This window comes from Physeter macrocephalus, chromosome 8, assembly GCF_002837175.3.
Source record: "Physeter macrocephalus isolate SW-GA chromosome 8, ASM283717v5, whole genome shotgun sequence".
Classification (NCBI taxonomy): Eukaryota; Metazoa; Chordata; class Mammalia; order Artiodactyla; family Physeteridae; genus Physeter; species Physeter macrocephalus.
The window spans coordinates 125,386,563-125,399,607 of NC_041221.1; the positions used below are offsets into that span (position 1 = coordinate 125,386,563).

The window sequence follows — 13,045 nt, forward strand, 5'->3', positions numbered from 1 at the left end:
CCCGGACCGGGGCACGAACCCGTGTCCCCTGCATCGGCAGGCGGACCCTCAACCACTGCGCCACCAGGGAAGCCCCATAATAGACTTTTTTAAGTAGTTATAATCTGGAGTCCATTGTATAAAATTTGGAAAATGCCTGAATGTATGAAAAAAATACAGAAAAAAATCATTTATGAAAAAAAATTTTGTTACAATCTCTGATCCACTGTTGTCCAGCTGTTTCCTGCTCTCGCCTGGTCAACCCTAGCTTAAAAAAAGTTATTACATTGGCATCTTCTATTCTTGCAAAAAACTGGCCTCAGTGCACGGTGTTCGCTCAAATTCCTTAAGATTCCATTTCCCAGGCTCAACCTCAGGCTAGCTGAACAGCTTTTCCCATACCTGAGAACCACCTACACAAGGGGTCTGCAAACTATGGGCCACAGGACAGATCTGGCTCACTGCCAGTTTTCGTGCTGTCCATGAGTTAAGCAGGGTTTTTACAATTTTATGTGGTTGAAAAATCAAAAGAAGAAGAATATTTTTGTGACACGTGGAAATTATATGAAATTCAAATTTCAGTGTCCAGAAAGTTTTGCTGAAACACAGCCAAGCTTTTTTATTTGCATATGGTTGCTTTTGCACTACAATGGCAGAGTTGAATAGTGACACGGATCACAAAATGTAAAATATTTACTATCTGGCCTTTACAGAAAATGTTTGTTGACTCCTGACCTTAAGAGAATATTTTTCTTTAAATCAATTCACCTGTGTATTTTAAATTATTTTAAAAGAAAACTTTACAGCACTTATAAATGGAAAGCTAAAATTACCCAAACCTGAAGGCAACCTCAAAAATAACATCAACAGCCACAAGAAGATACAACTTTGTATCCATTAAGATTGCTACCATCAAGAAAACAGAAATAACAATTGTTGGTGAGGATGTGGAGAAACTGAAACCCTTGTGCACTGCTGGTTCCCACCTGTAGTAAAATATAAAACGGTGTAGCCACTATTGAAAACAGTATGAAGGGCAGGTCTTCAAAAAATATAAAACAGAAATACCACATGATCCCTCGATTCCAGTTGTGGGTATATATCCAAAAGACCTGAAGCAGGGACTTGAATGGATGTTTATCCACCCAGGTTCACCACAGTGTTATTCGTAACCAAAGGTGGAATTATCTCAAGTGTCCATCAATGGACAAATAGATAAAAGCAAAATATGATATACACACAAAACAGAATATTATTCAGCCTTAAAAAGGAAGAAAATTCTGACACAAGCTACAACATAAATGAACCACGAACACATTATGCTAAGTGAAAGAAGCCAGCCACAAAAGGACAAATACTATATGATTCCGCTTACATGTGGTACCTAGAGCTGTCAAATTCACGGAGACAGAAAGTAGAATGGTGCTTGCCAGGAGATGGGGTGAGGGGAAATGGGGAGACAGCATTAAATAGGTACAGAGTTTCAGTCCTGCAACACAAAAAATGTTCTGTGGATGGATGCTGGCGACAGTTGCATGACAATGTCAATGTACTTGATGCCACTGAACATACACTTAATAGTTAAAATGGTAAATTTTATATTATATATACTTTATAATAATTTTAGAAGTTTTTTAAACTGCAACTAAAACAGAATAAGGTTAGTTTAAAACAAGCTAGATATTCTTGCACATCTAAGATGTGGTCTTGCTATGTTAAAATGGTTAATGAACAATTCTTAGGGAGGCCTTGATGATTAGCAGCAAACCTAGACTCTGCACCTGATGAAATGCAAACGGAGTGAAAAGGGACTTTCTTACTATTTATGATTCAACTTTCGTTAATATCATGTCCTACTCATCCATACTTAAAAATATGGGGATTCCTGTAAGAGTCCCACAATTTGGGAAACACTAACCTAAAGTACTCCCCAGTGATAAGTCAAAATACAAGAGCTATCATCCTTACATTCTTGCTAAAAGGTTGTTTTTGATTATAATAGGATATTCTCCAGTGAGTGAAGAGCTTTGCTGGATTAAAGCTCCCTCTTTCACAATGACATGATTTTTAAAAAATCACTTCACAGCCCTGTACTGTGGTATTAAATAATAAAATATATTTGAGCAAAGGACAATTTTTAAGATTGGCTCTGCTAGGGTTAAATTTGGGATACCCTAAAAAGAGAGAGAGATCACAGCAAACGTTACCATTTTTTTCAGAAAGGTATGCATGCATTATGGAACTAGATAAAAGAAAATCAAGTAAATATTTACCTGTGATATATGTCAAATTTGATAAAGCACTAGTAATGTTCAACAACATCAGTACTCTAAAACAAAAATTTTTAAAGAACTGGAAAAAATTAGGTATTCAGCTATAAGGTATGTCTTTTCTACATCAAAATATTTTTAAAGGATTTTAAGATCCTTTACAAGACCTTAAGTTATGACTCAGTATCAAATGCCCACTCAATCAAATTGTTTCTAATAAATCGAGTCTATCCCAATGTTGCTTACGTTGTCCACAATAAGTTCCAATATATCCTTTCTGGCACTGGCAATGGTCATCTGCACAGGTCCCACCATTCATGCACCTAACGCTGCACTGCTGAACTGCAAAGAACAACAAAAAACATAAAATTATCAATCACTAAAATTATAGTATCTGTGAGAGTTATAAAACTATACTAAATACCCAATTAATGACAAATGTATTCTACGGAAGTAAATGTTATGACCCAAGCATACCTTTATTTATTTGTAGTAAGTATGCACACGATCATATCTGTTACAACATATGTTATTTAGTATATATTTAAAATCTATTACACTTTCAATGTTAAAAGAAGGAAATATAAGGTGACTAGAAGTGTAAGTTCTAGGATGCAGGAAGCACTCATGTATCCATTCAGAATGCGGTGGCTGAGGCCTGGCACTGCCATCACCCAGTGCTTAAGCAACTGTTTCTCTTTCTCTCAGGTCAAGTGTTTTAACAAGGTCTGCAGGTTCCACTGGAAAATATATCTCAAATCCATCTTCTCCTTGCTGTCGCCATTGATACTGTGTGGTTCAGCTACCCTCATCTCTCACCTGGACTGTTGCAGTAACCTCCTGATAGGTTCCCTAGCTTCTACTCTTACCCTCTTCAAATTCTTTCTCTGCAGAGCAGCTACAGTAATCTTTTAATAATATAAATGGCATTGCTTCATTTTCTTATTGAAACCCTTTCAATGACTCCCTGTTGCATTTGGGATATAATGCAACCCTTCCATGACCAAGGAGGCCGTGTTATTATCTCCCTGGATGTGCCTGCTTCTCTAAGATCTTCTCTTCCCAATCTTCCTCTCTGTAATCACATGAACCTTTCACAGTTTCTCAAGTGGAGGAAAGGTCTCTTGATTTGCTACTTCCTCTCCCTGTGAGGGTCCCTCCCTGGCTCTTCTCATGCCCGGCTCATTCTCATCCTTCAGAACTCAGCTTCGATGTCACATCTCATCAGAGTGGTCTTGTCTGGCTCCTGCATCTAGGTTCCTCCTTGGCTCCAGGCTGTTCTCCTTCACAGCAAAGTTTCCTTCCGAGAACTTACCACTATCTATAATGACTTTGTGGTGTTTGTTTACTTGTGTTTTGTCTGTCTCCCTACAGGGATGTAATATCCGTGACAGTGGATGTCAAGTCCATTATGACGGCAGGGCACTGTGCTCATTGCCATTTGCTGGGGCCAAGGAAACTGTGGAAGAAGTAGACTGTGGTCAACAATGAATCAAGAGTTTCATGCCACAGTTTCAGATGCCTGCTATCCATTCAAGTGGAGATGTCCAATAGGAAATGGAACATGTGAATATGAAGCTCAGTGGAGGGATCTACTCTAGAGATAATCATTATGAGTTAGCAACACATTGGTAGTAACTGAACACATATATGTAAACAAGTTCACCCAGGGAGGACAGAACTCTTGGGAATACCTAACTGTGACTGTAAGGCTAATAAAGAAGATACAGAAAGGAGACTAAGAAATAATAATCAAGAAAAGGAGTATTGTGAGCCATTAATAGTTTACAAGTGAAGGGAAAAGAGAGCATTTCAAGAAGATAGTGATTAATGGTGCTAAATACTTTGTGGAGCTGGAGCATCATGAGGACTGGAAAGGAGAGAAAAGTTCCCGATGGAAAGGCAGCCAGTATTACTCAAGGCCAAATGAATTCAGGGATCCCCTATTAAATTACATACCATAAACTGAGGGTCAGCCAGTGATTGTTCAGCTGCCCAGGTAGAGGAACTAAGAAACTGAACTGTAAAAAATTTCTTCAGGTTTGGGTTTTTTGCTGAGGGTGTATATGAGAAAATTAAGAGAACAGGATAATGAAGATATGGGGAATGGTATCGTCCAGGCAGTCAGACAAGGGAGGTTCAGGAAAGTAGTGAAAGAAATTTGCTAATCAGGGTGGTCAAGAAAGTCTCGAGGATTTCTAAATAACAGGTTTTCAAAGGTCGGGAAAATGACAGATTATTTTCACAGAAAACGAAACTAGAGCATTAATCAGAAGTTTCATCATCAGACAATGACATTTGTTACATGAATCTTGAATCTTATATTCCTCAATCAGATAGATTATCTATTACCTTTTCTTAGGGAAAATTTGTAGAGAGAAGTGTTAAAAATGTAACAACTTCACACTAGCTTGAGGCAGACAAAGATCTATTTAATTATTGAGCAAATAAATAAATAAGATCTGCTTCCACCTTGCTATAAAATATTACCTTAAACACTGGCCTAAAAGATTAATCTTGGACCTTAAAGACCCAACTATTTCTACTTAGGTCATGCAAAACACAACCTTAGCCCACTGTTACTGTGATCTTACAGAGCTGTTGGGAGTCAGTATGTGTAAAGCAAAATAGCTAATATATGTAAAACACCTGGTCAGTACACAATAAATATTTGTTGTCATCTCAATCCTCTTATCCTTCCCCTTTAGTTAACCCAGAAAACAGGATATGAGCCACAGGAGTTAAGCAAAGGCAATAAACAGAGCTGAGGGTTTGCGACTACAGGCTTAGACATCAGAATCCCTGGCTTCAAATCTATGTTACTTTGGGCGAGTTAAACTTATGTGTCTCATTCTCTTTCTCTGTCAATGGGGTAATAATAGTATCTCATAATATTCATGTGAGAATTAAATAAAATGATATAGTTATACACTTAAAACAGTACCTGCAACACGGTAAAAACCCAATAAGTTATAGCTATTACTCGCAAAGAATTACTTCTCCACTAAATCCAGGCTCTTTTACTGAATAGACACATAGCTTCTGGATCAGTATGAAATCATTTTTCTTAATGAAAATCACTCCCCCATTACCCCTTAGTTGTTGGTGGCAACAACTAAGCCACCAAAGATTTTTACTCCAAAGACTAGTACTGACCTAGTTAGTGAGGAAAATTATCACGGGTCTATATCCTCATTGAAAAGGACATTTAGTATTTACCCAAAAGCTTACAGATAATGCAGTAAATAAGGTCACATATTAAAAACATACTTGATTTTGATCCACAGGTTGGTGATATTTGGCCACTGGAACAAGTACACATGTTAGGACGGGAACAAAATCCATCTCCACAACTATTTCTACAAATTGCTGTAGAAAGCACAACAGGGAAGCGAACGAACAATTAGGTAATAAACCATAGTTTACAAAATAAGAAAACTATAGTTAAAAACAATAAACCTGAAAAACTAAGATACAAAATATGTGATATATTATATACAATGGAATATTACTCAGCCATAAAAAGAAACGAAATTGAGTTATTTGTAATGAGGTGGATGGACCTAGAGTCTGTCATACAGAATGAGGTAAGTCAGAAAGAGACAAACAGAATGAACTTGAGGACACGAGGAGGGGGAAGGGTAAGCTGGGACGAAGTGAGAGAATGGCATGGACTTATATACACTACCAAATGTAAAATAGATAGCTAGTGGGAAGCAGCCGCATAGCACAGGGAGATCAGCTCAGAGAGGTGGGATAGGGAGGGTGGGACAGAGATGCAAGAGGGAGGGGATATGGGGATATATGCATACATATAGCTGATTCACTTTGTTATACAGCAGAAACTAACACAACATTGTAAAGCTATTATACTCTAATAAAGATGTTAAAAAATGTTTTTAAATATGTGATATATAATGCCTAATTTCAGATATACAACAAAATTACCCATTGTAGACAAGTGAATAAGTCTCTTAAGTATCCTTACGATAATGTGCACACAAATGAAGCTACTTCAAGTTCCATAATCCTAATCATTCAACTCTTATCAATACAGGTCATCTTTTCCATTCAAGGGAAAGAGTTTATACTCGGAATTCACCGTGAGAAGACAGTCTTGGTCCTAGGAAGCTGGGAGTGTTGAGGAAACCTAGAGGTCCTGCATACCTTCAAAAAACACAGCCGACTCTGTAAAGGACCTTCACAGGAATCAGAGAATGTGAAATTGGCTGAGCTGGAGACTCCACGCTCTAACGACTTGGCCAAGCCCCAGGGGTTCCATGCACATTCCTTCCCGGCTGGTATCTGACCTGCCCCATCATCAATCTTGGTTCCCCTTAATAATTCTCTCTCTCCTTCCTCCAGCCTTTCTTCTCCCATTTTACCTCCACAACCTAGCCTATTCCGGCTGCTCAGAAAAGCTGCTGCGACGTTTTGATGGAGGGAGAGTCAAAGCCTCCTGCAGCTATGACCTCCAAAGTATGAGGGTCATCAGAGCAAAGAATGTTAGGCTCACTGACACAGCACATACCACAGATCCTCAAAATCGGTAGCCCAGTACCTTCAAATGGGAAGTCTCTCCCATATTTAGATTCAGTTCATTTAGGAGCTGAGAGATTAATCTCTATACCCACAAGTGAATTCTCTGTGTGCACACAGGCAAGTGCTTTAATGCTCCATGAGTGGATTATGAAGACAGAGTCTGGGAATGCCCTGAAACTAGCTGTAAATATGTATATAAATGTGTGTATGTATCTTTCGCTAGGGAGGGGGTCTCACAACTTTCAAAGAGATCTGAGCCCCTCAATACATAATATAAAGGGTGTGTTCTATAGAAATGAACTGACTCAATAAATGTTTTTCCTCTCTGGATTGCCTTTGACACCCACATAATATGGCCAGCATCTCTATTAGCACTCCCTATAAACGAAAATGTCATAAATTATAGTGTGAAGATAAAAAACAATTTTAGGCAAGAACATGGCTTCTGCCATGGAGTTGACTATTAATTCTTAAAATGTGCTAGATTTTCTGATCACCAATAACTTTACAATGACAAATGTTTACTAAAACATTGTTTTATCTCAAAGCCCCCTTACCCTCAGCAGGTAGACATTTAGTCTAGGCTTACGTTATATACAAAGTGTCCCTTCCCAGGTCCTAAACCCAAAGAAGGTCTGATGGGCTGGAGACTACTCATCCTCCGACAGATCCCTGTCATGGCCACAGGTGTACCCCGTATATCTGTGAACCCAAGAGAAGCAAGAATGCTTAGGCTCTTTCTCTTCACACTCATCTCAAACTACAGTACATCTCATCTAAATATCTGTCCCTCCCACAATTACAAAAGCGATGAGGCCCAGAAATACCAGAGGGGAAAGGAGAGAGGACCTGGGTGTTGGGATTTCAGTGATGCTGGGAGAAGATGCATGGCACAGTGGAGAGTAAATGAATGGTATGCAAGAGGTCTGAGGTTGAGTTCCCGCTCTGCCATTGACCCACTGCAAGCTCGGAAAAAAACCCACAGCTTCTCTGGGTTTAGTTTTCTCACTGGTAAAATAAAACAAAAGGATTACACTGGAATGTTCTGATGTCTCTTCGGGTCTCAAATGCTATGATTCTGGGCCAACCCCTTCCCACTGTTATTCCACTGATCAAAATGCTCTTCATAGTATAATTTCACAACAAAAAAATTAATAAGCAAACTTTTCCATTGCTTCATGTTCTAACAAGATTTTAAAAAAACAAATGGAAAGTGAGAAAGTCAATTTCATCCTTTTGGAAACAAATATTTGGAAGTTTGGAAGTACTTCAGTGATTTTTGCAGGCCACAATTAAGAACAATAACAACAAGACGCAGACTCAAATCAAAATGCATTAAGTTTCCAGTAGTTTGAGAAATATATTTTTTATTTTAATATGTTCTCATGAAGCCTGGTCAAGGCCAACCAGATTAAAATTCTAGGAGTTGATCATTTTAATATCTTTCTATAAAGAAAAAATGTTGATGTATAAATGTATAAGGAAATTAATCTTTGGTCCTCCTTTTGTATTTGTATTTCACTTATTCTCTTTTTGTAAGTTTCCTCAGAGCTTTTCTTTGGCTAAATGATGGAAATTCAATAAATATAATAAATAATTTGTTATCATAAGAAAGTCATGGAATGAAAATTCTTTTTTTATTGACGTCTAGTTGATTTACAATATTAGTTTCAGGTGTATAGCACAGTGATTCAGTATTTTTGCAGATTACACTCCATTATGTTATTATAATATAATGGTTAAAATTCCCTGTGCTATACAATATATCCTTATTGCTTATCTATTTTACACATAGTAGTTTGGATCTGTTAATCCCATACCCCTAATTTGTCCCTTCCCCACTTCTCCCCTTTGTAACCACTAGTTTTCTGTATATATGAGTCTGTTTCTGTTTTGCACATACATTCATTTGTATTATTTTTTAGATTCCACATATAAGTGATATCATACATTTTTTTGTCTTTCTCTGTCTGACTTATTTCACTAAGCATAATTTTCTCTAGGTCCATCCACATTGCTGCAAATGGCAGAATTTCATGGAATGAAAATTCTTAATTTTGACTTTATGATGGTTTCAATTTAGTTATTACCTCCATATACTACGGTTTTAAATGTCAAACTAATTGAACTAGTGAATTTAACGCAAAATATTAAGGTAAAATTTAGATGAGAGCCATGCAAGAGAATATAAACGCATTACAGTCTCCCTATCTTTTCTGCACTATTTTATAGTTTTGGGTATTTTAATTACCTTTTAAATGTGCTAATAAATATTTTTGTAGATATCTCTTGACACAAGTACTGTAAATGTTTCTTGGAGATATAGAGATCATTTCAAAGTTTATGCTTTTTATAGATTTATGATACATGTACATTCCAGTGTATTTCATAAGCACCCAAATACTTGGAGTATCAGAAATGAAGGCTACAATATTCACTGTTACTTTGAGATTTCCAAAGCTGATTTTCTAAACATGTAAAGGGCACAATGTTACTCAAAGACCAAAAATATATTTAAAGCTGACACTCAGAGGGCCATATATATACATATATATATATTTTTCCTACTGCAAATATTCTGGAAGGCTCTGTTCTCTGGAATTCCCATTCCACACTGATCCAATAAAATCTGACTTTACAGATTTTCAACACGTACCATAAACCAATCCCTTCTCCTCGGCTACTCTCCAACTCAATAATGGCAGTTACATTCATTACATTTAGTGAGTCAGACTTTCCACAGTGCCTAAGTCACTCCCGGCTAGTATGGCAGGTGTGTGGTGAGTGACTTAGCTGTTTCAGAATTCTAGGAACCATGTAAGTTTAAAGCAGGCACAGTAACACCCTACTGGTCTGAAAAAGTAAATGCACCCTCTACAAACGCCTCATGTATATGACTTATGTGCTGGAGGGAAAAGAATCCAATACCCTTCCATTCTTTTTAATAAAAGTAAAGGCTTATAATCAGAAGGTTTATTTAAAATATTTATGAATCACCCTAAAGAACACAGTTGTTGCTTCCTGTTTTTGCCTCATTACTGGATATTGTGGGATTTTTAGGGTAGAAATAATAAGAAGCTAGTATTCACAACGCTTGAGATATCATGCCTTTTCAAAAACTGCACAGAAATAACATCAAGTGTCTATCTCAAACCCACAAAACCAATAAATATAGAGTCAGAGATGCCACTACATCCTTATTATCCCTTGGCTAGTATGGCTTGCCCTTTTTCTCTCTTCATGTGGCATAATTATCTTTTCCCTGGAGAATACTGAGGTCAATCTAAAGTCAAGACTGTCTCTAAATAAATGTGCTATGATACCTGGCTGTCCTCCCAACAAGGCAAATGTGGCTGTGCTATATAAATACACAAGGCCAGTCACACTTCAACTCACAAATTCACAGGCATGTGAAGTAAGACATCCCATAGTCCACCACTGTGAGGCTGATAATGATAACTAATGACTTCTCCAATTAAAACTTGGAGAGCTGGGTATACACTTTGGAAACTGAATAAAATAATCAAAACTTTTAAGGTCAGATATGCAAAACTTTTGAAGTTTTAAGACTCACACTTTGGAAATCTACTGTACACTATGAGATCTGGGATCTGGAAATCCTAAATTTCCTAAATGTCTTCCAAAAATTAAAAAAAAAAAGTCAAGCCATTTGGAAGAGTTCTCTCTTTTAAAACTTTTGTTAACCTGGATCAACTCTAAATCTCTGAGAGTGCTCCTTTCATATCTATGTTAGGTGACTGTTGAGATGAAACCAGAGATAATAAAGCGGTTTTGTATGGAGGCCTAAGAAAGCTTGATCTTCAGAAGGCCTAAACCTCCTGCAGAGTCAAAAGGCAGATAATTTACATAATCACATTGTGGTCTTATCTGCTCTCCTTCAGGAAAAAAGTGGTGTGGGTTATCTGGGGAATTGCTGTACTCCCCCTTCAGTTTGTATTAATAGACATAGAAAGATAAAACTTCCAAGTATCTTTGAAACCTTTATTATTATTGCCCTTCAACAGAGTCTACAAGTGAAGCCTAAACGGAGTTAAACTGGCTGCTTCTTCCCCACCATTCAAATGGGGCCGCGCGTCCTAATTATTACTGCTATGTGGCCACCGGATTCTAAACGCAAATGTATGTCCAAAAGACTGAATGCAAGAGGTCGGCCCTGAGATGGGGCCGAGCGTGCTGCCCCAAACTGCGATCCCAGCCTAGCACTCACGGACAATGCACTGGTTTCCTCCAGGGAGCGTCTTCCATCCCGGGCAGCAGTAGGAGTGGAACCTGGATCCGCATACGTTGGGCCTGCGATAGACAAGTGAAGTAACGCACACTTAGAGAGGGCTGCGGTAATACTTGAGCAGTTTTCGTAACATTTATGGGACAACCAACAGACCAAAACTACACGTCAAATTCTTGGGGCTTGGGGCTCAGACGTGGAAGTAAACGAGCTAGACACTGGAATGAGGAGGGTAAGAAATGTCTAAATATTGCCTTTCATCCGCCCTCCGTTGCTACCTTTTTAAAGAGCGAAAAGAAACAGGGAAACATATAATTTGCTACTATTCTAGCCTCCGGATGCAGAGAACAAAGGGAACACTCCGTTTCAAAAATCCTTGCCCTCGTCCCCAAATCCATCCCTCCTTGATCAACTGTTACTTTGGCCCTGACATGTCAAGGATGGCGAGTCGGAAGGTGGAGCGCTCGGCTTGATGATTAGAGTGAGCTGTGAAGCCCCGCACACGTCCTCAAACAAAAGGCTCGGGAGTTGCGCCCCCGACGGTGGGGAGCAGGCAGGCTCGACCAGCCCCAGCGCGGCGCGGGGCGGCCTCAAGCGCGCCTTCCGCCAGGAACTTGTTCCCGCACGGCGGGCTCTTTAGGCGCTCCGCGATCCGCACCCGGGGGCCTCCGACCCACCCGCTGCCCAACCCCCCGAGGGAGGTGGGGTTTTTTATTTTTTGGTTTTTTTTTTTTTTTTTTGCCGGCCGAACTGCGGAGGAAAAGGGGGAGGCGCTTCTGGGAGTCTTCGGGGTCTACTGGTGGAAGGGGCCCCGGCTCTAGCCGCCAGAACTCGGTTTTGGGAGGGGGTGGGATGGAAAGCTGCCAAGCCGAGGTTTCCCCCCGTGCCGCCTGCCCACCTACCCTCGGAGCACGTCCTGCTGTCCTCGCCTGCGGACGCGGCTGGCCGCCGCGACGCCCTCCTCCCGGTACTCGGGCACTGCGAACCCGCCTTCAGAGCCCGCCGCTGCGGGCCTGACCTGTTGCGGCGGCGACTGGGGCCGGGGCGGCTTGGGCGGCGGGGGCTGGGGCTGGCCGGCCGTGCCCTGCGCCCAGAGCGCCACGCAGCCCAGCCACACGAAGTAGGGCTGGAGACACAGCCGCCGCCGTCTCCCCATCGCGCGCGCTGAGAGCGCGCGGACCGTGGTCCGCGGAGAAGGAGCGCTCGAAGACAAAATCTACGCGGCCCGAAAAAAGTCAGGTCTAACAAGTCCTTCGTCGGCTCCGGAGACTCCCTTGAGCTCGGGCTCCCTGCTCTAGTGGGAGCCCCGGACCGAGCGCCGGCCCCCTGACTGCCGGCGGGGCGCGAGCTCTAGAGCAGCGGGCGGCGAGGCGCGGCGGCGGAGCGGCCGGCAGCCCCGCGCGGTCCACGTTGCATCCCCCGGGCCGCTGCCCCGAGCGACTCCAGGACCGCCAGCAGGCGGGGGCGGGAAATTACAAAAGTAACCCGAGCAGCCGCGGCGTAAAGTTACAAAGAAAGCGGACCTCAAAAGAAAAAAAGGGCCTGCACGCAGCGACTCGGCTGATTCCCGTGCGCTCCGGGCACAGATCTTGGAAAGCTGCAAAAGTCACCAGAAAGAAGCCGGAAAGCAAACAAAAGTCGCCCCCCAAAGAAAAGGAGGGTCTTCTCCCGGCTCGCCCGGAGTTCCACTGGGCAGCGACGCGCCGGCGGCGGCCGAAGAGCAGGGCGGAGGTGCGCGGGACCGGGGCGAGCCGCCGGTGAGAGGGAGGGCGGGAGGCTGGACGCCGGGGAAGATGCGGCGGGCGAGGGCGCGGCGCGGGGGTTTTGAGGCCCGGCGGGGCGCTGGGCGGGCCGGCGGGCGGCGGCTGTCAGTGGGGGCTGGAACGCAGCCGTCCACACGTGGGGCGCAGCCCTGACCGAGGGGCCGGCGCAGAGTGGGCGGAGACAGAGTAAGGGGGCGATGGGGTGGGGAGGAACAAGGGGAGCCAGGGGCTGGGGGAGGGGAAGA

General features: G+C 41.8%; 1 protein-coding gene across 1 annotated transcript in view; it reads right to left on the minus strand.

Annotated features, from left to right (window-relative positions):
• Positions 1–12,208, minus strand: part of FBN2 (fibrillin 2) — a 224,600-nt gene extending 212,392 nt beyond the window's left edge. The window contains exons 1-4 of the mRNA XM_024120349.2: positions 11,940–12,208; positions 11,020–11,102; positions 5,520–5,618; positions 2,496–2,591 (exon numbers count right to left, since the gene is read on the minus strand). Of these exons, the coding sequence (XP_023976117.1) occupies positions 2,496–2,591; positions 5,520–5,618; positions 11,020–11,102; positions 11,940–12,193 (532 nt within the window). The 5' untranslated portion in view covers positions 12,194–12,208. The remainder of the gene's footprint in view (positions 1–2,495; positions 2,592–5,519; positions 5,619–11,019; positions 11,103–11,939) is intronic.
• Positions 12,209–13,045: the final 837 nt, after the last annotated feature.